Source organism: Ciconia boyciana, chromosome 1, assembly GCF_034638445.1.
Source record: "Ciconia boyciana chromosome 1, ASM3463844v1, whole genome shotgun sequence".
Taxonomy (NCBI): Eukaryota; Metazoa; Chordata; class Aves; order Ciconiiformes; family Ciconiidae; genus Ciconia; species Ciconia boyciana.
Window position 1 is genome coordinate 217,526,444 of NC_132934.1, and position 27,475 is coordinate 217,553,918.

A 27,475-nucleotide genomic window follows, 5' to 3' on the forward strand; every position below is an offset into this window, starting at 1 on the left:
CTGCAGGCAGCTCTTTGCGAGGCTGAAATAGCACAAAAGCTTCTCATCTTACAGCATTGCACTCGGAGACAGCTCTGGCCTCTCGAGAAGATGAGACCTCTCATCGTGCTGAGCCCCCTGAATAGCCCCGGCTGCAAGGACACCTATGAATTATTATTCTTTATGTTATATTTAACACAAGCCCAGGCACTGACCTCTCCTGGGTTATCCCCTCCAGGTCCCTGAGGGATCGAGGACATGTTCCAGTCTGTGAGATAAAACTGACCTCAAAAGAAGCCAATTATATATAGCCAACGCCCTCCTCTGACCCCTCTTCTCCAGCACTGTGGTCTTCCTTTGCCTTCGGGTCTTGCATGTCCCTGACCACTCCATCAGCCCTTAGACAGCTCCAGCATCCTCCTCCTTATTCCTCCCTGGGATTTTTTCCCAACCACCCATTTTCTGCCTTTTCTCTCTTTCAGGATGGCATCACCGGTCAGGAAGTTGATGGACCGTCCCACCTCCCACGTAGGTGTGTCTCTGGCATCGGAGGCATTGCCACGCCAGTCCCCAAAGGGCAAGACTGAGGCCTCCATGGACAACTGGGGAGCACACCTTCTAATGTGGCTTCTTCATCAGGTTGGGGCAGAGTCATGTCACTCCTACAGACCCAACCCCTCTTGTCTGTACCAGCACTTGCCATCCTTGTCCATGCCATGGACTGGACCTTGTGTCCTGCTCTCTCCCCATTTCCTACATCCCCACAATATCACCACATCAGCCACCCATCTGACATCTCCCCAAATCCTCTCCCACACGCACTGCTGATTTCCACCCCAACAGCAGCACCTTTGCTCCTTTTCCCATTGCATCAAGATCTCAGCTCCTTGCCCTCACCTCCGGAGACCTCCCCCATCCTCACAGCACCCTGCGCTGTGTCCCTGGGGACATCCCCATCGCTCCCCTCCAGCACTGATCTCCATCAGGATGTTTGCAGAAGGTCATGGTGACATTCCCAGGATCTGCGGGTGGCATGGCCAATAGCAGAGAAGGCAGAGGAAAGGGTAGGAAAAAACAACTGGAGTTAGGGTAAAGCCTGGATGGTGAAGAACACCAAAAGAAAAGGGTGGGAGACAATTATTGTTATTTTCCTGGTGCATACATCTTCCTCCTGCTTAGGCACCTCTGTCCTTATTAAGGACAAAAGAAAAAGTCTATTAATAGAAAGCAAGCAAGAAATCATAGCAGGTGACCTGCTTTATTTGACTGGATTAAGTGTGGGATTACAGAAGTGTTTAGAAATGTCAATAAGGGCTCCATCAAATTCTTCCCTGTTGCTGCTTGTTTTCTGGGAATAGGAGGGATTTGCAGCGGGTCATTCAGATTAAGAATCCGATGGAGTAATTTGATCAGGGCAGGAGGAAAGGGAAAAGAAAACAAAACACAATGATGGCCCTGGTATTGTCAGTTTAAAAACAGTTTTGTGTGTTATCCTTTTTCCTTTTGTTAAATGCAGTTCTTGCAGCTGCAGTAACAAAAATCCTGGGTGCAATGAAGTGCACGTGCTCTGCAGGATTTCTGGTGGCTCCTTGCAGGTGGGGAATGGGATGTGGGGAACAGAAAGAGAAATGAAGGGAGAGAGGGGAGAAGGTGATGGTATAAGGGCTCTATAGGGGCGACGTAAAGCTGATCTGAGCAGATGGCTTCCTGCCACCTAAAACTTCCACGTTGTGAAATCCCATTAAGTGCACAGTTTAATAAAGTTCTGGATATCAAGAAGCAGCAGCTATTTAAAGCCTTGGTCACCTGCCAAATGTGGCTTTATGAGCCATACTTCCTGTCCCAAATCACTTCTCTCTTCTCCCATCTCCTGGCCATGCTCTGTCCTCTGGCCTTGTTTGTAAAATGAAATGCACAGTGACAGTGCTGCCATAGCTGGTGACGAGTCCAAGGTGTTCCCATGCAGGGGTGTCCAGGGTTAAATTAATAAAATTATAAGCAGGACTCCCAGAGCCCAGGTAAGGCGAACCCTCTGGATGATCCCTTGCCCTTTATAAAGGTTTTATTTCTTTTGCCCCAGCGGGGTATGGCATCGTGTTGCTACCAAGGGTGCCTGGCACCGTGCTGGGAGTATGAGCTTTCTGATAAACTGTGTTTCAGGTGGGGAGAAAAGAGCCCAGAGCAATTAAAGACATGCAGACCACCAAGCAAACAATGATCATTTGTTGATCTAGACAGATTATATTTTAAAGAACATATGCATTCAGCAGAAATTATGGCTCATCATCCCATTTCTGAATGAAAAGAATGCAAAGGAAACTTCCAATAATTCATGTTTGCCTGGAAATATCTTGAAAAAGTAGCCTCCAAACCCGACTGGAAGTGTGAGTTTTCTGTTGGGGAGTTTCAGCGGTGCTGGGTTGGTCAGATGTTTTTTTTTTTTCCTTCTTCTTTATATCTTTTATGTGTCCCACAGGGAGAAAAAATGAAACTCTGGCCCTAAACCCATGCAAATGCTGGGAAAATCAAGTCCTTCTCCCTACACTGTATGGCCCATATGTTAACTGTGACTAAGGTGAGGTTGTGAAATAGTTCCAGAGATAAGGGAAAACTTGGAGCTTGATCTCCATGGTTTCACCTTGCTTGAGGATCTCTATATAAATTCCAGGTGTTTGTCTTCCGGAATGTTATATTTAGCTTTGTGCTCCTCAAAGAGCTTGCATAATTCATTCAGGTATTTCTGATGGACTCGATCAACCTCTTCCTCGGAGGGTCTGTGCTTCCTCAGCACTGGAATTGGCTTCCCAACTGGAAAACAAGCAGAGGCATTAGGAGGAGCCAGTGTCAGGTCCCTCTGGACACTGTGCACTTCTTAGCACAGGGCTGGGGGCCACCCCTCCAAGGATGCGGTGGACAGATTGATATGACCAGTCGTGTCCTGGGGTTTGGGAAGCAGCACAGCCAAGGAGGTAGGGAGATGGAGGTTCTGATCCTGGTCTCCTAGGTCACATCTCTCCTTGCCTCAGTTTCCCCACCTGTAAAGTTGGTTAATGCCAAAGATCCTTGTGTAGCTCTCTGAAGTAAAAAGTACTGCATCCCAATGCAGTCCCTACAGCTGCTCCTAACATCTCAGGTGTGCTGCAGATAAAGACAACATCATCCTAATATTTGGGTTGGGCTTTCCAAGCTGTTCCCACATGGCCCTGGGAATCTGCATTGCAAACGGGGAAACTGAGGCATGGGGGAGCCCAAGGCTATGTAAATACACTAGTGACTGGAGCGCTTCCACTTTGCTCAGATCAAAGCCTCAGTGAAACATCTGATTTTTATTAGGAACTAAGTACCCCCTTATCTTTAGAAAATCATGCTTTTTTCAAGGGCAAATCTAAATAATTTGATTCCCAGCACTAGAATAAGCCCCTTCCCATCTCCCAGAGCCACCAGCAGCAGGACCAGGTGCCTGCAGGGGACAGGGAAGTCCATGAGGTACCTCTGTTTCTCTGGTCTCTTACTGAAATTGTGTTTGTCAAGTGATGGAGGGTTTCATCATCGTGTAACGCTGCTCCTCATCGGACTAATGAAGAGCCCTTGTGATACTGCACAGCTCATAAAACCATTGAGACAATCCAAACAGGTTGTAAAACTATTAGAAGTAATTGCTGGCTGTCAAACCTAATCAGTGGGGTGAGCTCTGACCTTTCCAAACAGCCTCTTTAATTAGACTAATTCACAGAGCATCAGTCATGCCCGTGGGCCAAGCATGGAGTTGTTGAAATCAGAAGAAAATTCTTCAAAACCAAAGACTTCCTTGAAATCTGGTCTCCTGTGGGCATCGTCTCAGGTTGAAACAGCGTGACTTGTTCATGTGCAAATAGGTTGGTTTTTGTGGCTGTCTGCACAGGACACTGAGCAAAACTGCAAACCGTGTAGGTGTTGTCCTACTTGTGTTTGTGAAATTGGCTTTAACCCAACGCTACTGCAGTGGTTCACACCACCGGCTTGCACTGGGGTTGGGGTTGGCTGCATCCCACAAGGGTGATGGGGTGTCCATGTTTGCTCTGGGGCTTTCTCAGCACAGCCCAGATGGCCTGACCTCTGCCACAAGACCAAGCCAGGGTCCCAAACCAGCGTGACACGTGAGCAGTTGGGGATGCTCCTTTGCCAGCACGTTTCTAGCCCACCACAGCTCGTGCTCTCTGGCATGATGCTCCAGCCCGGCAGGAGGATGACGCAGCCCCAGGACTGTCCCCTCTTTGGCCAGGCTGAATGTGGCCGGCATCGTGCCAGTGTGCCAAGGAGGACTTACCCACGGTGCAGATGGGCCGCCGGTAGGGTACCAGCCCAAAGCTGTACTGGAATATGCCTCGCGCGTGGAAGAGGGGAAGTGAGATGCCCATGATCTGCTGGAGCCGGTGCTGGAGCTGCCGCAGCCAGGAGCCCTTGGGGTTTCTCACCTGCTCGAAGAGGTCATTCTCCCCAAAGGAAAAGATGGGAACCAGCGGGGTGCTGCGGGGAGTCGAACCCAATGTAGGGGCACGATTAGCAAAGCCCACCCCAGCACACCTTCCCCCCGCTCTCCAAAATCAGCGGGAACACCCCATTAACCAGCCACAGACCGGAGCATCCCTCCCCAAGCACCCCTTGACCCCATCCCCTGCATCACCCGTGCTCGATGGCCAGGCGGACAAATCCCTTCCTATTCTTCAGCAGCAAGGTGTAGGATCCCGGCCGGGCATCCAGCGCTTCCTGCGCCCCGCCGACGATGATGGTCAGCATGTTCCCGCCCTCCGGCTTCTGCAGCACGTAGGATGCGCTCTCCTTGTCGGAGGAGACAAGGCCTGGGGGGCAGAGAGGAAGAAAAAATGAGCACCTGTAAAACCCACACGATTGTGGTTTGCTCTGTGCCTTTTTTCCCTGTTATCCAGCTCTGGAGGGGTGCTAGACACTTTATTTTCAGAGTTTTCCTACACTTTGGCAATCTCAGCCCAGCTCCCCTGAAAGGTGCTGGATTCATGCATGGTTCTGCTGTGTGAATATATATCCCTTTGCTGGAAAAAATCAGGAAAAAAGTAAATTGAGAACTAGCTGCACTTAAGCCTCAGGGAAAATCTGTTTCAATTTGTTGTCAAATGAAACCATGTCCAACCCTGAATCATTCCAGAGGCAGTGAGACATTTGCTTTAGGTCAAAACACACACAAATTTCAGTGGATGCTGCTAATTTAAAGTGGAATTTAATGCAGAATTTGATCCCTTGTTGTTATTTACTTACAAATTTGAGGCACCTTTAATTCAGAAATGACAAAGCAACGTTGTTTTGATTTTTTTTAAAAAATCCTTGTTTCAGGGGCCAAAATAATTTGCAAATTAAAACCTCTTTGTCAAATGGATTCAATCGACCTGAAAATGAGCTACGCACCGAACTCCCACATTACAGCGATTAAACCTTATTTCGCCTGAGTCATAACTCTCTCATATCTCGCTGTTATGATTCCTTGCTCTCCGTGTAAATATTTTTTCAGCAGCAGGAGCCAGGGTTTACATGGAAAACAAGGTGATGAATGCCCTGGGGTATCTCAGACAGAGCTGGATGCCTATGTTTTGTCTATCAAATCCTGCCTACGACATGAGCCCATTTGGCTGGAGAAGTGGCCATTCCCCAAGCCCACCAGCGAGAGATGGACGTCATCTCCTGCCAGTCTCCAAAAATCTCTCCAGACTCCCTTTCCCCTCTCTCCATTTAATTTTTACCTATTCCTTTTCATTTCTTCTTCCACTCCTGCCATGTGGTTTTGCAACAGCGTGAGCTGCTATTTGTATCCTCTCTCCCTGGCTGCTGCTTCCCTGCAAGCAGCAGCAGCTTCGGAAAAATAGGTTTTCTCCCTCTTTCAGTGGCAATCACAATTTCAAGCCTGAATGTTATTTGCATGGAAAGAAAGAAATACAGGACTGCCCTGTCCTGCTGGTCTCTACAGACTCAGCATCTCTGCTCACGACCTGCTCTGCATGGTGCTGTTACACAGTGCCCAGCACAGCGATGCCCTGAGCTCAGCGGTGGTCTCTGAAGTCGAACAACATAGGTAAGAGCTAGGAGGGCAATTTTGAACTTCAGAGAGTTTTTGGGTACCACCTCCAGCAGTTGTGTCCATGCATGGGATCAGATCGGGCACAGATGGGGACAAACAGACCCTTGACTCCTCTTCCCAAGCCTCCCTGGTGTTTTCACTCTCTGCTCCCCCAAAAAGCATCCAACTCACCCATCCATCCCACTGCTTGCCCATGCTGCCACCCTGCTTACCTCCGCTCATCAGGTAGTCCCTGAAGAAGGGGATGCGAAACCACAGGGAGAGCATCATCAGGTGTGGGGTGATGCCTGGGAAGAGCGTGGAAAAGCCCGATGCCTCCGTGCAGAAATTGAGAAAAGCTCCTGCTGCCAGGACCCCGTGGGGGTGAAATCCCATCAGGTAGTTCTGCCTAGGGTCCAGCTCCGCCGTCTTCACCAGCTGGGCACAGGATGGAGCAAAAAATGGGGCCATAAGTTAGTGCTGTCCCCTTGGGGGGATGGAGCATTGGCTATGGAGCGCAGATAGGGGATTTCTGGAGGGTGGTCCCTAGCACCCACTGTGCCTTCTGTTGGAAAAGCTCAACTGGAAGAACTCAACCATTTTTCACTGAGATGTATTTCATTGCCTGTAATTCCATCTCCTCCCACCCATTGGCCCAAAATGACATTTCCAATGGCACAGTTCCTCATGTTGCCTTGAGCTGGCCTAGATGCTGTTGGGAACCTACTTTGTTTAAAATGACCTCCAATACATTTTCTAATATGGGAAAAAAAGCTAAAAAGTGAGACAAGGGTAATTATTTCCACCCCCTCCCCCTCCACCCCACAACCAGAAGAGCAAAGGGAGTGCAGAATCACTCTGGTAATTATCCAGGTAAAGCTGCTACCTGGCATAGGGACACATCCCTGCTCAACAACATGGTGTGGACCCAAGGTTTGTCCTGTCCTGAAGTACGTGTCAGGTGATTCAAGGATGCTTTTGTACATGGTAAGGTGAGATCCAGCTCCCAGACATGTAACAGAGAACAACCTGATGGTTTTCTTTTCATTGGGGAAAGCCTGCAAGAACCCAGCTGCTTGTGCCTGTGTTAGGTGCCCAGGTAATCCATGAGTCCATCAAAGAGCAACGGATGTCTGCCCAAGGTTGCTGCAATTTTACCGGGAGAAGGGAATGGGGAATGCCCGCGTCCAGGTTTTAGAGACGGACAGCATGGATTGCAAATGCAGTGCAGCACACGGCCAGCCCTTGAGGGCTGGCTAAGCAGCTCGCTGAAATACTCGGCCAATGTGAAAGTGGGTTTGGAGCCTGGGAGATACTACATGGGAGAATGGGTGCCGCAGCAGAAGAGGGGATGATTAAAGGGAGATAAGGGACAACCAGGATTTGGACTCTGTGGGTTACACTTGCTATGGACTGCCCAGAGGAGAGGGGCTGGTGTGACAAACCCACCCTCCAGCTATGCCACCGAGAAGACCCTGCCATGCCAACATCAGCCAGCATGTGCATAACCCAGGCAGAAGCAGTCAAAACTGAACGCTGATGCCTCTGCACCCTTTCTGTGGGTGCCAAGGATGTTCACAGCACCGGGAAAGGATGAACCTTTCCAAGGTTAGCCATCACAGAGCCACCATGAATTTCCAAAGAGCTCAAAAGCACTTGTGCTCAGGAAGAACCAAAGCCCTGTGCGTTTTAGCACATTACCCCTCCAAGTACCCCGGTCCCATCCCCACTCAGGGAGCACCTAATGGTGCATGTGTTTTCCTAGAAGCAGCCAGAACCACAGGTTAATCATGAGGTTGTACTTTACTTTCTTACATCGTGGCTAATTTCCCATCTGTCCTAAGGCACTGTTGACTGTACACATGTGCCCATTCAAGCGCCTGCTCCTAATGAGGGGAACAGACAAACAAGAGTCCCACCGCTGCCCGGGTGCAGAGGTGCCTAGGCAGGAAGAGGGGCAGATGGCTGAATTGCTAAGTGCCCCTGCCACCATTTGCTCATTTTTGAGTAATCTCAGCTTGCATCAATGTTTCCTGCATTCATCTTTGGCTTCCAAACAGCCTTTCATCTCTGCGTGATTTATAAGCAGGGAGGCGAGAAGCTCGGGTGTGTTGGAAAGCACTAAATCTCTGGCTGTGTGTCCGCGGGGTGGCAAGAAGGGGGTATGACAGCAGGCTCAACCCCTGGTTGCACCCCAAGCTCACACCACCCTCCTTGCTAATGAAGAGTCGAATTCAGGGTATCCACTGAGCAAACTGCTTCAGCGGGAGAGTTCAGCTGTGCTAAGACACCTCACAACCTTAAAAAACCTCCTTAGGAGACATCCAGCCTTGGTGCTCACCCCAATGAAAGGGGAGGGAGGACAGGAGAGGAAAGAATGAAGAATAGGGCCTGTAGCAATAGGACAAGGGGTGATGGTTTTAAACTAAAAGAGGGGAGGTTCCGACTAGATCTAAGGAAGAAATTTTTTACACTGAGGGTGGTGAAACACTGGCCCAGGTTGCCCAGAGAGGTGGTAGATGCCCCATCCCCTGAAACATTCAAGGTGAGGTTGGACGGGGCTCTGAGCAACTTGATCTGGTTGAAGATGTCCCTGCCCATGGCAGGGGGGTTGGACTAGATGACCTTTAAAGGTCCCTTCCAACCCGAATCATTCTGTGATTCTATGCATCTCTAATAAGAAGTGAGGGAAGAGAAGAGGGAGGTTATGTCCCCTTACAAAGGACTCGACACCCACCAACCAGCAATCTTTCCAGCTCTGTTTCTGGCTGATCATATTTTTCTCTTGATACTTTCCATTGAGGTCACCTTGTGATTTATTTTATTTCTTATAGTGCACACCTATTTTCAGATACTGCGTTTTTCATCTTGCTCTGCATTATCATATTCTTTTCCAGGGTTTTTTTGTTTTGTTTTGTTTTTAAGACTAATTCTGGCCACAGAGAAAGCCAAATGCAACCCCCGGTGTTTTCTGGTGCCCCTGGATAGCAAATCTGTCACTGATAAGTGATTCCTCACCTCCCTAGTGGCCTCAAAGCCACTAAAGTCTCGAGTCCTACTAACCATTGTTGGTTCTGGATTGGTCCTTTTAAACCACACACACATTTTGGAGCTTGATCATGATCTATATATCCAACTCTATGTATCCTATGTACCCAGCTGACAGGAACATCATGAAGTTCAACAAGGAGAAGTACAAAGTCCTGCACCTGGGGAGGATCAACCCCATGCACCAATACATGCTGGGGGCCACCCAGCTTGGCAGAAAAGGACCTGGGGGTCTTGGTAGATGCCAAGTTGAATATCAGCCAGCAATGGGACCTCACAGCAAAGAAGGCAAATGGTATCCTGGGCTGCACTAGATATATCGCCAGCAGGTGGAGGGAGATCATCATTCCCCTCTACTCAGCACTGGTGGGGCCACACCAGGAGTACTGTGTCCAGTTTTGGGCTCCTCGGTACAAAAGAGACATGGACATACTGGAGAGAGTCCAGCGAAGGGCCACAAAGATGATGAAGGGACTGGAGCATCTCTGCTATGAGGAGAGGCTGAGAGAGCTGGGACAGTTCAGCCAGGAGAAGAAAAGGCTCGGGGGGGACTTCATCAATGTATATGAGTACCCAAAGGGAGCGTGCAAAGAGGACGGAGCCAGGCTCTTTTCCGTGGTGCCCAGTGCCAGGACCAGAGGCAATGGGCAAAAACTGAAACACAGGAGGTGCATCTGACCATCAGGAAACACCTTTTCACTGTGAGGGTGACCGAGCACTGGCACAGGTTGCCCAGAGCGGTTGTGGAGTCACCATCCTTGGAGATATTCAAAAACCATCTAGGTACAGCCCTGGGCAACCAGCTCTGGGTGGCCCTGCTTAAGCACAGGGACTTGGACGAGATGACCTCCAGAGGTCCCTTCCCACCTCAACCAGTCTGTGATTCTGTGATTTTTGAATCCCTGCTCTAAGCCATGAGCAGCTAGAGGGTAGGTGTCTGGTCACTCAAGAGTTGGTGGATCTGGTTAATGTTTCTGCGAGAGCTGTCCCCTGCAGTAGCACTGACCACATCTTAGTGACTTAGTTGAATTATTTGCCTCTTTGAGCTCTGTAAACTGGGGTCCTTCCAGGGCATAAGCAAAGGAAGGGAGAGAAGGTCCCCATTTTGTCACCGTGTCTGCTCACATTTGGATGATTTGGCCAGAACTTACAGAGAAACCAAAGAGCTTGTACAAGATGGAGAAGGAAATCTGTAGCAGAGAAGAGATTTGGATAGTCTCTTATGCCATAGGTCAGGCTCCTGGATTCTAAACCACCCTTCTCCTTCTGGAAACTCTTAAAGACAGAAACTCGATCCTCCCATCTGGATTGTTTCCACTCTTTATTCGCTTCTTCCCTCTCCTCCTGCCAGAGGTCAAGCTCTGTTCCCAGACTGCCAGGAAAGTTAATACCTGACACAACACAGCCCGGCTCTCTCCTGCACTCCAGCCCCAAAGTGCTTAATGGGGCTGGGGTTGGGGGGCACAGGGGTGGGACTCTCCTCCCTCCTGGCTTGGCCGGGTTGTCATTTCCACACCCATCGGATGGCATCTGCTGCTCTGGTCTTTCTGGGTCAGTTGAACCTTTAATAATTGTCAAAGGACTTAAGGGTCCAGCCAAGCTGGTCTGTGTGTAAACATCTAAGTGAGATAAGTGCTTGACTCGAAGTTTTCTTGGTAAGACCAGTTTCTCATCTCGGAGGCGTCTGAGGGATGCCAAATTACCGCGTATGACCTGTGGTCCGAAGGCAAGGAGCTGTTATCAGCTCAGGGTTGTGCTCTCCAAACTGAGCCATGGGTTTGCAAGATTCCCCTCAGCATGGTCGAGATGCTGGCTTGTTTCTGGGCTGCTGACAGTGGTAGTGACCCCTTGTCAAAGGTGTTATGAGTCCTTCCAGATCACAGATCTGGGGTGATCTTGGCCTTCCCAACAAATGAACTTAAATTTGTGTTTTGAAGGATGAGACTTACTTTATGCTTCTCCTTCATGGAGAAATATCAATAGCTACAGTTGTTCAGTGCTCACAGTGATTAGCTACAGTTCATTAGCTACATTATCAATAGCTACAGTTGTTCAGTGCTCAGTAGCAGAACCCCCCCTTTATTCTGTCTACTCAAATGTGGGTCCAAGACATGGGTGAAACCCTGCCCCAGTTCCCCCAGCTCCCACAGAGACGCGGTGAGAGCCGTGTTAGGGAAATGCATACGCAGACTTTCAGGAGCTCTGATAAAAGCCCACGTACCAGCCAGGATCTCAAGCAAATTAATCCAAATTAATTTTAAACTGGATTAGTTAAACCGCATTAACATCCCAAGTCGATGCTCTTAGCTGGAATTAAAGTGGCCTTCATTTTGTATTTGTTTTGTTTTGTTTTGTTTTGTTTTGTTTGTTTTGTTTTGTTTTTAATTCATTTTGGAGTGGAATTAAGCTAATTGGAATTAGGGCTTCTGAGTGACGGTATCAGCACAGGAGTTCAGCACTGGTTTAACAAGGCTGCTTTAATTCACCCCTCGAGATGTGGCTGGGGTTTCCTGTTTGTCCTCTGTGGACTGGACTGTCCTGCCCCAAACCACGGGAAGAGGGAGGACAGGCAATTCCCCATGTAAGGCTGGTGTACTAATGCTTGAGGAAAGTAAAATTCTCCCTCAGTCCAAATGGTTGGAGGGCTGGGTGCTCCAGCACACCCTGGAGATGAAGCAATACCCAGGCCCCCAGCCAGCATTGTTTGCACGGCTGAAGGGATTACAAAGTTGTTAAGTGAGGAATTAGATCAAGTCAAGTTCAGATGAGTATGGGCACTGCATGGTGCTTTCCATGCCAGGGGACATATAGTCAGGGAGAGCACTGACACGCCATAACATCACATCCTTAAGGATGGAAGAACATGGGATAGGAGACAGTACCATGGCATTACCCCCACAGCTGTTCGCAGAGCAGAGAAGAATGTGGTCAGGAAAGCTGGTCAGCAAGCTTGTGCCTTCTTCATTTGAAGTCTCCCAATTGAATTGCTATTGTATTTCTATCCTTCTCTGGCCCCAAACTCTGTTTCCAAGGATGTTATGTTCATTAATCTGTTCTTAAGTAGGATAAACCTCCTTTCAACTTTGTCCAAAGCAAATCCTCAGGTCCCTTGCTGTCTATCTGTGCACCTCCAAAGAGCATCTCTTGCAGGATGAAACATGCAGCCAGTTTCTCTGTGGGATGAAACCCAGCAGAGAAATGCAGAAACCCAACCAGATCCAAAGAAGGAGAAATTGTGCCAAGGTGAAGTGAAGCGGGTAGCCCACCCAAGGGTGTCTGGATGGAAGACCAAAGGAAAGGCAAATATTTGAGTACTGCTAGCAACTGCCAAGGAAGATGGGTTTCAGGTCCCAGGAATGGCATGCGTCTGAGAGGGACAGTTGGAGAAAGAGGACTTTGGGCACTGGGGTTTTCTCCAGGTGCCACAATACCAGGTCAGAACTGTGTTTGCAGCAAGAATCAGGGAGTCTGACCAGCCAGGTGGGTTTAAATTGAGTTAGGATGGGACTTCATCACCTTCACTCCCAAAGCTGGGTAAGGATGGCAGCTCCAAAATGCCCAAGTCCTCCCTTGCTCTTGTGTGATGCTGCTTTTGGGGGTCTTGTAGGGCCTCCTTTATCCAGTGGCTTAGCATGTTTCTTGGCAGTGCAGATGGTGGAACACAGTCGTCTGGTGGACCTGACCTTGATGATGGCCTCTCTCTTACTTAAGGTCACCCGAGGGCAGAGAAGAGAGGGCCAAGACATGGGACAGAGAAGTTCCTCAGGAAAGGAGAGAGACGTGGCTTTGGGCCATTTGGCCATGTCTTGCTTTTGCCCTAACAATCCCTCCTCTCTCCTCCAGCCAACAGAAGGAAGCAAAGTGAACAGCCAAGACTGCTGGAAATCAGAAATTATATTTAATGTCATGGACCATGACACAAAATCCCCACTTACAAGTAATACCACTCTTCTATGAAAAGAAAGAAAACATTCCTGGCAGGGCTTGGTTCACGTGAACTTGGGCTGTCCCCTCTCTGCCATGCCTTGTACTTCCCCAGAACCACAACACACTCAAATAACCCTCGTCATGGTTTATGCAATTATGAGGATGAATGAGCTATGGGATGGAGCCATCCCAAATCACAGGTCCTAGGGGTCAACTAATTCTCCAATAACTCATTTTAGTTACGCTAACAAAAAAACAATAATGCCAGCAAGTCCCCAAGCACGACAGAGGCTGTGACTCTGCCAGTTGCTATAGATAGTAAGGTCCAACTGTCACTTAGATAATCCCAAGGCTGGTAAGAAATGTCCTGTGGCTCTTTACGAGGGGAAAACAGTGCAGTGAAGACCACAAGGACCTTCTCCACACAGCAGGCACTTTTCAGGCTGCCCTGAGTAGAGCTGGTAAAATGGTGCCTGCTGGGGTTGCTCTGAATGATGGCAGCACCTCAAGACAAAATTTGTCCCTCTAAGACCTTAATTTTAGTTTCCTCATGCTAGATTTAACTCATAACCAAGGTTGTGTGATCTAAAGGTGAAATGTCTTGTCTAAGCCAAGCATCCAGCCTCAATTTATACCTAGCAAGAGAGACGGTGACTTCTATTTGAGGACTACACTAGAGATGGCTCTTGTCAAGCTTGTGCTTTCCCCATTTCACCCCGGTCCTCACATTCTGCACCTCCATGGTGCTCCTCAGCTGAGGATACCAAAGCACCTTGGCTGTATGAGGGAGGTTGGTGAGAGCAGCCTTATGCTGGCAGGAGGGGATGGGGCAGGGCAGAAGAAGCAGTGGAGATGTGCATTTGCTTGGCCAGGTGATGGAGAACTTTGTTTTTACTGTAATGCTGGGTGTATCCTTAATCATAAAGATGCTACACTGATAAATGATGGCGAAGGGCCTGCACAAATGGAGATGAAGGTTTGGGCAGAGACCTGGCAGCAGCAGACACATTATTGACTGCTTATTGAACACAGCATAGGTAGAGCAGTCCAAGGTATCCAAAATCTCTCTGAAGGCAACATCAGCCCACAATAGGCATCACTGGATATCTGTTCAACTGTAGCTTGCCCCAAACAGATTAATTTTGCACCTTTTGGTATATTTTCCCCACTTTTAAGACCCAGCTGAGCTCAGCCATGTATTGCAGGCCCATCATGAGGGCGTATAAAAAAGAAAGACTAGAACAGGGTTAAAATACAGGGGGGATGAAGCAGAAATAACTTCCCTGGGCAATGCACTGGACCCATCCTTGGATTCTCAGTGCTTTTTTCTCATCCCCCCTTTTAAAATCACCCAAACTCATTCATGTCCTGCCTATCCTATAGCTCCCAAACCCCTAACTAAAATACAGTTAGCTCCAAGGAGAATAAACCAAGCAGCAAAGTGGTACTTGTGCAAGGGTGGTATCGGCAGAGGGTGCTCCTTGCATGCGCTGTGGAGGCACAGCTCAGAGCCTGCATGCTCCCACTTGCCAGACGCTCGCTGCAGCAAAGTGCAAATTCACGCTGCCCAGATCCCCAGAAAACAGATGCTCATCCCAACCTCTCTTTGCTTCCTCGGCTGCAAACATGCCCAGGGATCCCTTAAATGCGGCATTTAAAGTCACTTCCTAAAATAAAATAGCAGGCAGCTCTTCCTGCCTCCAAACACTGATGCTTGGCCATGCTAAGTTTGCTGCCGGGATCTGGGCGGATTAGGAGCCACATTTAATCCTCCCAGAATGACTAATCCTCCAGGGTTGAACGAACTCAATCGACACACAAATACAGCCCGGGGTGTTGGGTGCCCACCCTGTCTGTCTCCCCAAATCCCACTCCCCTTGTGCCTCTGTTCTGACTGGGGCTTTGCACAAGTGAGGGTCCATGGGAGCATCCAGCTGTATGTGCTCAGACCAAAAACTCAGCTCAGCTCCTCGTGAGAGCAGCATACAGGATGGCAAAAGCAATATTTACAACACTTAACTTCCACGCTGCTAGGAACAAATCAGCCCGTGCTTAGAGGTATGAAATGAAATACCTTCCATGCAAGGAAGCAAACACATTTGGGGTTTTTAGGTGGGAAAAAAGCTGGCAGATGTGGGATATAACAGAGTATAAAACCAGGAGTGGCATGGGGAGGTAGGACAGGATTTGCTTGGGCTAACCAGGGAGTTTCTAGTGAAATGAGCAGGGAGCGGGGAAGTCTTCACACTGTGTGGTTCACCTGGGGAGCTCCTTGCTGCGGGGTGTTGGAGATGCCAAGTGTTTTTCCGTGCTCTTGTAGTGACAAATGGTAGCAGATGCATTCAGCACGGGCTGTTAAATCCTATATTCTGGCTTAGAAAGTCCTTGAGCAAACAAAGTGTGGGACACTGAGAAAATCTTTTAAGGAAATAATATTATGAGATTGCTTGGTTATAATACCTTTTTAATTATATTTTTGTTTTCCTCTGTCCTTTTGCGGAGCCCCCTCTGATTTCTCCCAGACTAGCGAAGAGAAAGGCTCCACCAAACCGTCCCTGCCTTCACCCAGTGAGCTGCAGCCAAACCCAGTAGCCATGCTCCCTCTACTGGTCTTACTGGTCCTCCTGCCAGGTCCTCCCTGCCTGGCAGTGGCACCCAGGGAAGGAAGGACAGACGGACGATGCAGTGTGGCGTTCTGGAGACGGTTTACATGGCCTTACAAAGGGAGAGGAGAAGAGGTGTCTCCGGGCTGAGCTGGCAGCTGAGTTGTAGCAGAGAGGTTGGTACAACATTGGCCAAGCAGCAGTTCATGGCCACAAATAATTTACAGAATATATATCGCATATAATCATTACAGCCACATACATAGTTCATGGCAATTCCAGCATTTTCTAAGGCAACCTTGAGAACAATTTATTGGGAACCCCTTTGGTGTTTCTTATTAAACACCATAAAATATTACCTGTCCCTTATGGTAAAACTCACCATGAGCTTTCCTGGGATGTGCTTTCATTCCTCCCCAGAAGACTATGTTATACCTTTTTGGGGCCTTGCTTTGAAGCTCATCCAGAAGTCCTTAAATCACAAGTTAAGCTCTGAGATTAGCCATGAAATAACTCACGGCATGTCCTCAGCATCACTTTCTGCCATGCCTTTGAGCAAAGAAACTCAATGACAGTAGGACACGGGTGAGGTAGACTTACTCTCATGGATGGTCCTGGAGAAGCTAAGGGAGATGCAGTTCACTCAGCTGAGACATGGGAAGTTTGGCTAGTGTATGCCAGCTTCCAGAACAAAATTAAGTGGATTTACTTGAATTGTCCACAGCAGTGGAAAGGGAGGGTGATGGTCCAGTTCAACCCAGCACATCTACCTCTACCAGTTGCACCCAGGTCCGGTGAGAGGCAATCCCAGCTTGCACGGTGCTGTATGCCACTAACCGGACACGGTCACAGACAACACTGCCCTTTGCTTCTTCACCTTCACCAACCCAAGAAGCATATTGGGATGAGATGAAAATTGAAATGAGGGGAAGGGAAATCAAAAAGCTCCGATTTTCCTTGTGCAACATTTGCTTTTGGAGTATCCTGGAGGTGGTGCCTTTACAGGCAGATCTAAGTATATCCAGGGTGTTGCAGTCAAGGCGGTTTGCCTTGATATCAAGTGATGTTTCCCCTCTGATGAAAAGGAGCAACGTTTGCTGGGACACACTGTCTGTGTAACCAGGTTGTGGCTTGGCAAAGCCCCCGTTTTACCTGTAGCACTAGGGTCAATATTGTACTGAGTTGTGGCCTGCAAAAGGGAATGATGTGACATCAGAAGATGCATTTTAGGCATCATCATTTTAGGGGCAGATGTGCCCATGTGAGTTGTTATAACACAAGTATGGGTAAGATCCACTCAGAAATGGTAGGGGAGATCCACACAGATCTCATCATCTCATTTTTTGCCCAGCCCTGATTTCTGCCCTAAATTAATCTCCTTCTGCACCAATCTTGCAGTCTGCACTCCAGGACCTTGAAAATTTCGGGTGTGTTTTACTGGGGATGTGTGTTTTTTTTCTCTGTGACAAACTGAAGAGAGAAACCTCATGTTTTACTGTTGAAGTGCAGGGCTGGAGTTTGAAAGAGCTGGCTCTTATTTCTGGTTGAGCAGCAAACCTGGTGGGTGACCTTGGGCACAACATCTCTGGTCCTCTCTTTGTTCCAGCTCCCCCTAATCCTTATCCGAGGCCCTACTCTATGCAGGATGGACTCTCAACCTGGGCTCTTGTTTTTCCTTTGTGCTGATGAGTCCTTTGGCTGTTTGGGCTCCCCACTTCATTTTACCTGGACTGCAGCACCCAGCTCCTCACGCCAGGCTGTCTCTAACCATGAGGCACAGCTGTCTGCGTCCCATCCGAGTTCCCTCAACAGGCAATATCTCACTAAAGGAATTATCTTACAAATTCCCATAGCTTGGTCTACCTTAGAAACTCACTCCCTTGCACGGCCCATGTACTTTTCTGCTGCATTGCTCAGATTTGTACCAATTTGTGATGTCCCTGAGGCAGGACTTCATGCTGGTCCATGCTGGCCAAGGGGAAAAAGAGTAAGGGCAGGCCTGCCACATGCATTAAAGTAAATCTGGAATGTCACAGCAGTCCCTCTCAGGGGAACAGCAACTCTGTGAGACTGCCCAGTGCACACCCAGCTTTACCCATCCAGCCTCTTCCCCAGAAGAATGGGATGCTGACCTTGCAGGGTGCCAGGACCTCTTGGATTTTGGTCAAAACTTGGCCCTGTGTCCACTGGGTAAATGCTGAGCAACCTGAAGAGCAGGAGTGTTGCAATATAGACACAGAAAACAGGAAAGGGGAGATTTCCCTGGAATGCAGCAAGATTAAATGGGTGTGTAAAAGGCAGATGATTAAAGGATGAGGTTGTGAAAATGTTGGTCTACATTTTTTCTGGGTCTTGCAGTAATCTGGGAGCTGGGAAGACAATCCTGACCTCCAAGCACCCCATGCCATGGCTGCTGGCCCCAGACCCACCTCCAAATACCAAGGACAAAGTTGGTCTCTAAATCTCCTAAGAGCCGATGGGATCGGTGGCACTTACCGTGATGGGGAAATAGTCCCTCATGTACCTCCAGACGACGCTGTTCCGGAGGGCGTGGATCCGCCTCCCGCCCTTGCAGGGTTTTTCCCTGTCTATGAACCACCATACAGTGTAGAGGGCACTGACCAGCCAAAAACGCGTGAAGAAGAGGGCGATGAAGGCAGCTGTGCAGCACTGTGCTGAGAGAAAAGCCAGACAGTGAGTTGGCAGTTGGGTTAGGTGGGCGTTGGGAGAGGAATGATTCACCTGAAGGGACTCGGTCTGTTTGGACCTGGGATGGAGCCCAAGCCTTCACTGGGCTTGCTGCTGAATTATTTTATCAGTGTGAAGGCACCTTTGATGCAAAGTGGTAGTTTCTTTCCTATCTGCCCCAGGAACCTGGAGACCAAGCAAGCACCATCCTTGCAGCAACCACCTACTTCTCCAAAGGCCACTGTGTTCCCCTCTTCCCACACGACTGATGGACCTCACTGCATCCAGAGGGTCCTTGTGGATCAGATCTCTATCCCTTTGCTGTCTGGCTTTTCTCTGGAGTCAGTCTGACCTCTGCAACAATAATGCCCATGTTTTACCTCAAAACTCCTGTTAATACCCCCTGATGACACCTGGCATTTTGCAACAGCAGCAAAGCAGGGCACTATGCCCTGTCTGTACAGTCCCCAATAGCTTTGTCCTGAGCTATCGATTCCCCATTTTAATTGTGTCTTGGATTTTTAATGTTTTATCTTTCCATATATAAGATTTTACTCTTTATTGAGTTTTTTGTCATTGATTTTGGACCTTTTCCTCCACTTCTTGGGTTCACTCTCAACTTTAGTCTTAGCCTCTAGAGGATTTTCAGCCCTTTCAACTCAGTGTCATCACAGATTTTATAAGAATGGTCTATTTCATTCCCTAAGACATTAATGACTTGGGACTTTCCCAAGTCATTAAAGACTTTTCTGAGGTGCTTCCAGTCAGTACTCAGCTTTGCCCTCTACCTCCCTTATGCCTTATGTTTTGGCACGGGAACAAGAGAAGAAAAGTCTGTGTGCAAACAACCATCACTTGGTACATCAAATCCCACCCAAGCCCAACACTGTCTGTCTGCAGAGACTGGGAAGCACTGATGGCCACCAACCTGCCACCTGGTAAAGCAGGTGCCCTAAAAAGTGCCCGGGAAGAGCTGTGTCCTCTCCATCTGTCCCTCTGGAAGCTCTGGTGTTGTCTGCGAAGGTGGAGACTGAGGTAAAAAAAAAACCCCATTCGTCCAAGCCCTTTCCCTTCCCCAGCTCATGGGTTACATCATGTGTAGTGGGTTATATATTTTGTTCTTCTCTGGGTCTTCATCACAGATCCAGCACCCAGGGCTGAAGGACGTGAGGATGGAGATGCCCTGTTCAGCTTCAGCTTCAGCTTCAGCTTCAGCTGTGAGATAGATGCATCCATGCCCTCATCCTCTGAGGTCTGGATTTTCATCTTTGGGAATCACGTGGCACCTGCCCTCTCCAGCTCATCTCAGCTAAGGCCCAGCAGAGCAGAGGTATACAATGCTCTCATTTAAGACCTCCTTGTACCTCCTGTTTGCTTTTACTTAAGGATAAATAAGTAGGTCTGGTTGGTAGTCTTTTTTCTGTGATAAGTCACCCTGATCCCAGAGCTTTGCATGTAAAAACAAATCCCTGCCGCTTTTTAAAACACTGGCATGATGGTACTGGTAATTCCTATGGGGAAAAAAAAAAAGCTATAACCTAGCAGGTTCCTAAATCTCCTTAAAGCTGAAATGGGATCTTATGTCCTCATATAGGTAGAGAATGGGATCTTATGTCCTCACATAGGTAGAGACACTGTGGCAGGCGCCTGGGTAGGCACTAATACAGTGCACGGGGAAACACTGCAGCTCTCTGCAGAGCAACAGGTCTAACCTGCAATGCATCCTCCAGGTCAGAATGAACCACTGCTCGTACCTGGCACCACTCCTTTCCAATGGCACAGACACAGTCTTTGTAACTCTTGAGGAAAATAGCATCCAGCATGAAACGAAGCTCCAGCGTCTACATGACACATAAACACTGCTTGAGGAACAACACATAGGTTGCAATTTTACTGCACCTGGGAGCCAGGTCATCAGGTCTGCTGCAAAACTGTGCAATGTCTAATCCTGTTTTTATCATACCGTGCAAAGCTCAAAGTACATTCTGCAAAATGAAGGAGTTGTTCTGGTCCAAACCCTTATCGCCCAAGTGAGGCTTTATCTTGCAATTATATAATTATTAATTTCTCCCTCGATTCATTTGCAATTCAACTTTTCTTTTTTTCAGGGCAGAATTTGCACACAGTGACCTTCACTCAATCTTAAGATATTTTTTTTTTGTGCTTGTTTACAAAGCATCTTACAGTGTCCTGGTTGCTGTGGGAAAGGAGCCCATTCCTGTCCCAGACTGGACCCTCAGTCTGAAAGTTGCTGTGGATGGGACCACAGAGACAGGAAAGTTCCAGAAAATGTAGTGAAGTCCTACTGTCTGCATCCAAACCAATCCCAGCCTTAGGCAGACACATGATTATTTATGGGCTGTATTTTGGCGAGAAGGGGGCACTCTGTACCGCTGCCTGGTGTGTGAGGGGGAGTCACCATAGCTGCTTGGATCAAGGATAATCCCCTTCCAACTTTCTTGCAGACGTCTGCGTGTCATGTCCTCAAACTCTTCAGTGAAAACATAGCAGAGGCAGTGCGATCTCATCGGTTACACACCAAGACTTTCTGGACCACCAGTGGCAAGATATTTGCCACAGAGCTGTATTGCTGCTTCCTGAAAGCCATGTCAGATCCCCAGGCTGGGTCCACCACCAGCCCCACTGCCCAGGACTTCATGCTCTTCAGCCTGGCTCCAGGGTCCCTTCACCAGTATCGACCTGGCCTCTTTTAGGTTACACAGGTGACTCTTCACATCTTAGAGTCTCCTTGTTCTCCAAGCTGCTGAAAAATAACATCCTACACAAAAAAGGGCCAAATCCTGCATTCATTTGAGCTAAGGGCTAGAGGGAAGGACTGTGCACCTCAAATACTGTGTTCAGTTTTGGGCCCCCCACTACAAGAGAGACATTGAGGGGCTGGAGCGTGTCCAGAGAAGGGCAACGGAGCTGGGGAAGGGTCTGGAGCACAAGGCTGATGGGGAGCGGCTGAGGGACCTGGGGTTGTTCAGCCTGGAGAAAAGGAGGCTGAGGGGAGACCTCATCGCTCTCTACAGCTGCCTGAAAGGAGGGTGTAGAGAGGTGGGGTCGGTCTCTTCTCCCAGGTAACAAGCCATAAGACAAGAGGAAATGGCCTCAGGTTGCACCAGGGGAGGTTCAGACTGGATATTGGGAAATTTTACTTCACTGAAAGGGTTGTCCAGCATTGGAAGAGGCTGCCCAGGGCAGTGGTGGAGTCGCCATCCCTGGAGGTATTTAACAGACGTGTGGATGAGGTGCTTAGGGACATGGCGTAGTGGTGGGCTTGGTAGTGTTAGGTTTACGGTTGGACTCGATGATCTTAAAGGTCTTTTCCAACCTAAACAATTCTGTGATTCTGTGATTCTGTGCACCAGGAGCCAAGATCTATTTCTATTCCTGCAAATCCCAAGTCTTTCCTGAATCCACGCTGGAGGGGAACACACACTCTCCTTCCTCCACAGGTCATCTCCCAGAGGCAGAGCAGCAAGGACAACCTAAAGCCACCTCCTTGCCCTTTCTGCTTCTTTTCTGCAGGACAGGGCAGAAGGGATGGGTGGCAAACAGGAATATTTGCTTGTTGTGAGGCTGTTCCCCATAATCATTGCTTTCTTCCCTTGAGGATAATCCCAAGAAGAAAATGAGGAATCACGAGGGTTTCTTGCCTGTCCCTCCCTGGACTGGGGACCACTTCAGAGCTGCCCCAATGAGAGCCATATTTCCCTCAGCATCTGCTTTCCTACAAATAACTGTCATTTTCTGGGCTACCTGCCAGGCAAACACTTTAAAGGATATCACGAACATGGCATTAGGCTCTTGGCCAGGGAACCTCAGCAGATATCTCCCTCCTGGGGCCAAACTCCAGCCTATGTACAACCCGCTGTGCCCACAAAGCAACCCGCAAAGGGCTGTCAGGTCTCGGAAATGCCGCTGGAAGAGATGGCAGTCTGTGTCGTGATGGGGATGGGAGGAAACCTGCAAGTCCCTGGTCCATTAGAAACCCATCTTTGAACCCTGTCGGCTGCCAGGGCTCTGCAGAGCCAGACAAGCTCTCCAGCTTAGAATCACAGAATGGTTTGTGTTGGAAGGGACCTTAAAGACCATCTAGTTCCAACTCCCACCTTGGTCAAGCTCTCCATGGAAGCAAGCTCTCTGGTGAGGATGGGGACTGCAGGAGCGTCAGGCACCCAAATGGCAATGAAATGTAATTATAACATGGCTCTGCCTCTCTGCCTTTACAGTATTCTTTAAGGGAAAGAAGGGGAGAATTACCTTTAGTATTCAGCCGTAGCATCACTATAATATCTACCTTCCACCTTTCTGCCCTCATAACTCTCTTGATTCCCAGCCTCAGGCTGCAATCTCTCAAGCCATGGTTGCACTCAGGAGGAACAGGCAGGTTTGGGGATGCGGTTGCAAACAGACGTGATCCTCATCTCCTCCCTCTGCAGGTCTGGGCTCTTGCGAGGTAGCCCAACTGCACGTGCTAAATTGCTATAAAATGGCTTAAGCCCTTACACAGAGCCCTTTCAAGGCAGACATCACCATGGGCTGCAAGAGGAGGTCTAAGGGCATCGTGCATGTCTTTGCAATCACATCAGTTCAGTTGCCTGAAAATGGCCAGAGAATCCTAGGCTGGGCTGCTGCACTGTCTACTCTGCCATGGAAAGTGAAGAGAGACCCCTTCAAACTAAAACAAAAACCAAAGCGCCCTTGACAAGAAGGAAAGCTCCATACAGACCCTAAATCTTACACTTTCTGTTCAGACCAGATGCAGGGAGGTTTGTCTGTGGTTGTCTGTGGTGAGGTGTGGCTCTGGACGGTCCTGGACTGCAGGGCCACCAAGATCTGCACCCAGCCTGTCGACCAGGGGTGCTTCTGAAGCAGCTCTTCATGATCCAGGACCCAGCACCTCCCATCTCCATGGCCGTACAGGAGTCAGCAAAGAGAAGACACATCCATATGGATGTGATGGCTTTCTTGGATCCCCTCACAGGCCAAGTGGTTTCCTGGGCTGGGCTCCCTCAAAGAAGCTCAGAGCAAAAATGAAGTGTTTGGTGGTAGGTATCTTGTGTTAAGTAGTTTTGTTGTGAGCTGCCCCAAAACACGGGCATATGACAGACAACACACATGTATATGCCACAGGCTCCAAGCGTGCCACAGGCTAGTAGCACATGGATGACTTTTCTGGCCAAGTCAAAACAGAGACCATTTCCCATCAAAGTGCTGCTGGGCCCAGCAGTGTTGCTAACCCAGCATTTGCTCGTTCAACCTGAAATAGGAAAATCAGCAACCTTTGGAAAGCGATTTTTGGCGTCACAGCAGCCCCAGAGTGAGTCAGACCCATACTGCAGTTGTCAGGAGGGTTTGCAAGATACACATTGCTGAGGTCCCAGTGCCAGCCTAGGGTCCCTGACAGTGACAGCCTGCAGAGATGCTGTACCCTGGGCAGAGCCAAGCCTGGCAGCCTAGCCAGGCTGTCCCAGGCTGTGGACTGCAGTCAGCTGTCAAGGGGGCCTGACTCACGCTGGCACCCCGTGCCCTTTGAGCCAACCTTCCCAACTGAAAGGGTCCAAAGGCTGGGTGTCATAGACTGGATCTGCAGAAGCAGCGTGCACAGGTCTCCTGCCCCTGCACTGGGTTTGTTTGCATGGCTTCAGCCCTACACTAATGCTTCTGCATGGTGTGTCTGGACGGATGCCCGTGCCCAAGTCCATGGAGACGGGGAATCAGAGAGGCAGCGGGAAGCGGTGCAGCAGGTTTGGGCACCAGCCCGCTGATTTCGGTGCCTTGCAGAAGCCTGGCTCCACTGTATTCGGAGGGGGCACCGGTCAGTACTGGGATCCTGCAGTGGGGAGGCAACGGGGTCCCCACTCCATGCCCTGCATCCCATCCTTGCACCGTGTACTCTCCTTCCAGCAGCTGTCAGCATCTGAAGCAAATGGCACCTTTCGTCTCAGCGCCCTTGCCGGGAGCATCCTCAAGAAAACCGGCGGCATGGACAATGCCTGCCTGTTGCAAGAGATGCTGCAGCAGAGCTCCCTGCCAGCACCGGGGTGAAGCTGCCACACTCATCCAGCACCCCGCAGAGAGTGAATGAGCTCCTCGCCCCGTGCTTGGCTTCTCGGGGGATGCATTTGCACAACCATAGCAACAGCTGCCTGCAACCAGTGCTGCAGAGCGGCAGCTGCTGGGATCTCCAGCTAAAGGGCTGTGCAAATGTCTGGCAGCAGCTGACCATGTGTTTTCGGAAGCCCTTTTCTGGCAGCAGAAGCACAGGCCTGTCTCAGAGAGAAAGGAGCAGCTGGCGGCCAAATCCTGCCCACGGAAGGTCTGATCTCTGTGCCTGAGGGTTATAACTGAGTGTGGCACGGGGTGTTTGGCAGCTCATGGGATGAAAGTAAGGGTATCCCTTAGCATCAAGCTTTTGCAGTTGTTAAACTGAGAGCTTTTGGGTGGAAAGCTCCAGGATGAAAGAAACTTTGTAAAATGAATGAAACCAGCTGGAATCGCTCCACAAGGTTTGGTTTATCACCTTTCTAATGCCTATCTTATAGCATTTCTTAACTGCTTTTCATTTCAGATTGTATCACAAAAAAAAACCAAAATCAAAGAAAAACTGTTCCAGGGAAAGACGGTAATCTCTGGAAGGCCAGCCATGGAGGAGGTGTGGGTTGGGGTCTCATCCTCATTCAGGGCAAGCTCCATTTCCCTGCAGGAGGCAGAGCCTGCATTTCGAGTAGCTCCACGTTACCCTCCGACTGTGGAGGATTCCATAGTCCATTTTCTGGCTTTCTGCTGGCTCCAGAAGTCATTTCCATCACTGAAAAGTCAAGTGCCAGCTTGCTCCCAATACCAGGAAGGGAAAAACCTAAAGTACAAGTTGTTTTGCTGGAAAACACTGTTAAAGCTCTGTAAGCCCCAGCTGCATCCGTGCTGGGCACAGGGATGTGTTGTTGAATCCCTTGTTAACATTGCGGCCACATCTCTACTACGTCCCATCCCATCCAGGCACCATGGAAGGAAATCTGGCCACAGGGGCAGAGAGGGAGCTACAGAGCACCCCAAAATGTCCCAGTCTGGCCGGTTGGGTCCAAGGCCGCATGGCTTTTGCCAGATCTTCCCTCCCCTGTGCTGTTAACAACACCCATGTGTCCTCCTGCAAGGTGGTCTCCAGTGCGCAGGGGAAGGTTGATCACAGCTGGGATCTCTTCTGCACTAGAAGAGCCCCAGGGTTTACAACGCAAGTACAGGATGGCACCATGTGCCCTGCACTCTGCCATGCCATAACCGTGCTTTGTGGCAGCTCAGCTGGCCATGCCACCACTGCCACACCAGGATTTTCCCTCCATCTGGAGAGGGATGTCCTCCAGCTTGTCCCAGAGCAACCCAAGGGGCCACACTGGTCACATGTCTCCAAAGCAACTCACTAGAGCGCATTTGCTGACCCAGGGGATGAAGAGCATTGCCCAATCATGTCCACGTTGCTGATTCTCTTCTCTTGCAATAAAGGGCAGCTTCACCCATCCTTGCTACCAGCAACAGTCCCTGGCCTCTGCCATTGCCCAAACTGTGCCAACATGTAGTTTGGAAGAGTGTTACTTAGCATGGCCTAAACCTATGCCAAGAAGCATGCAAACAGCTGCACCGTCTGGACCAGTATGGCCCAGTGCTCTGGTCCATCAAATACTGGTGCAGAGGTGGCCATTCAGCCCCAGGTCTGTAGCAGAGTTTGGATGGAGCCATCTCAGAAACTTCATGAGGCTCTGAAGCATAGCCTGTGCTTTCTTTGCGGGTATTGTTTTGGAGATGCTTGCGTGCCAGGACCCATATATACACAAAGATCTGCTGCCTCCGTGTATTGGGACTAGTCAACAACTATCCTGCCACTATAAAGCAGAAGCTTTACACAGATCCCATCTGAGATTAAGAATTGGCATGACAATGGCAAACTCCAGGATGTCTCCTTCCAGCTTGGCTCCTGATGGGCTGTAAATCGCCCCAGACAGTTTGCACTCTGTGATAACCTGGCTCCGAGTCTCCCATCTCCTTATTTCTTAGTGCATCCTATCCAAAACTGCAGGGCACCTGATGCCTTCCACACAGTAGTGAGTTTGTCTGGGTCCCAGTTTGTTAATCTGTCTCTTCCCCAACCTGCTTGGGTTTTCCTGGAAAAAATGCCCTTTTGTGTCATGCAGGAGCACCTGTATAAAGTGAAGTGTCTGTTCCCAGGGTTGCAAAGCAGAGTCCCTCATGCTCTTCCCATCGTACCATCCCTCAGGCATGGGAATACCATTTCTCATTACTAACACTAGGCAGGGCAGCACCTTAGACCAGAAAAACACTAAACCTAAAGAGCAGGAGAAGCTGAAACCCCACACGGGTTTAGCTGTTGTGTAAGACCCATAGATGTTTCCACGCACAGGCACGCAGCCACGCATTCCCTAATGCCACCATGCTCAGACTGGGCGGCGAGAAGAAACCAGGAAAAAAAAAAAAAAGGAAAAAAAAGAACTGCTTTAGTGAGGCAGAGCCTCCCACACTGCTCTTCAATACAGCGAGACAAACAGAGACATGCGAGTGCAACATCTGCTGCTAATCACTTGTCCTAACGTGGCCTGGGATTCACTGCAGGCTCTCAGAAGATGCCTTTAATGCCACTCTCCTTCGGTCCCAGACCTTCTGTCCCAGGTCTTCCTTGGGGTCGGGGAGAGAAGGGGTTGGGGCAAAAGCTGCTCTGGCTTCTCAGGGAAGGAAAAGGAGATGTCTCTTACCTAGACCTAGGAAGCTGAAGACCCATTGAACCACCGATGCCGTCTGAAGCCTTCTCTGTAGTGGCACGGAGAGCGGAGCAAACTCAACCTTCATCTTGGGCTCTGCATGCACGTCTCAAAAGGAGAAGGAAGCTCCACAAGTGGCGAATGCAAAGTGCAAAGTCGCCCGTCAATATTTACCCAGTCTTACAGTATAGGGCATTGTGCAATGTACAGTGGCGGCGGTGGCTGCCCGCAGCCACCCTCCCATATGGGGAGGAGGGGGACGCTGCTGGGAGGTGTCACCAACTTTATACCAATGTGACTCAGCACGTGGTTAGATGGTGAGGATTTCATGCTTTTACCACCCCAATCCGGGAAGTAAACTTCCTTCAGGACCCAGTCCTGCCTTCGAG

General features: G+C 49.4%; 1 protein-coding gene across 1 annotated transcript; it reads right to left on the reverse strand.

Moving 5' to 3' along the window:
* Positions 1-2,632: 2,632 nt before the first annotated feature.
* MOGAT2 (monoacylglycerol O-acyltransferase 2) lies at positions 2,633-27,174 on the reverse strand. Its single transcript, XM_072855403.1, has 6 exons — positions 27,081-27,174; positions 18,118-18,296; positions 6,277-6,481; positions 4,643-4,817; positions 4,286-4,485; positions 2,633-2,787 (listed from the first exon to the last, which is right to left on the reverse strand). The coding sequence occupies exons 1-6, from the start codon at positions 27,172-27,174 to the stop codon at positions 2,633-2,635; spliced, it is 1,008 nt and encodes a 335-aa protein (XP_072711504.1).
* Between the last annotated feature and the right edge of the window lie 301 nt (positions 27,175-27,475).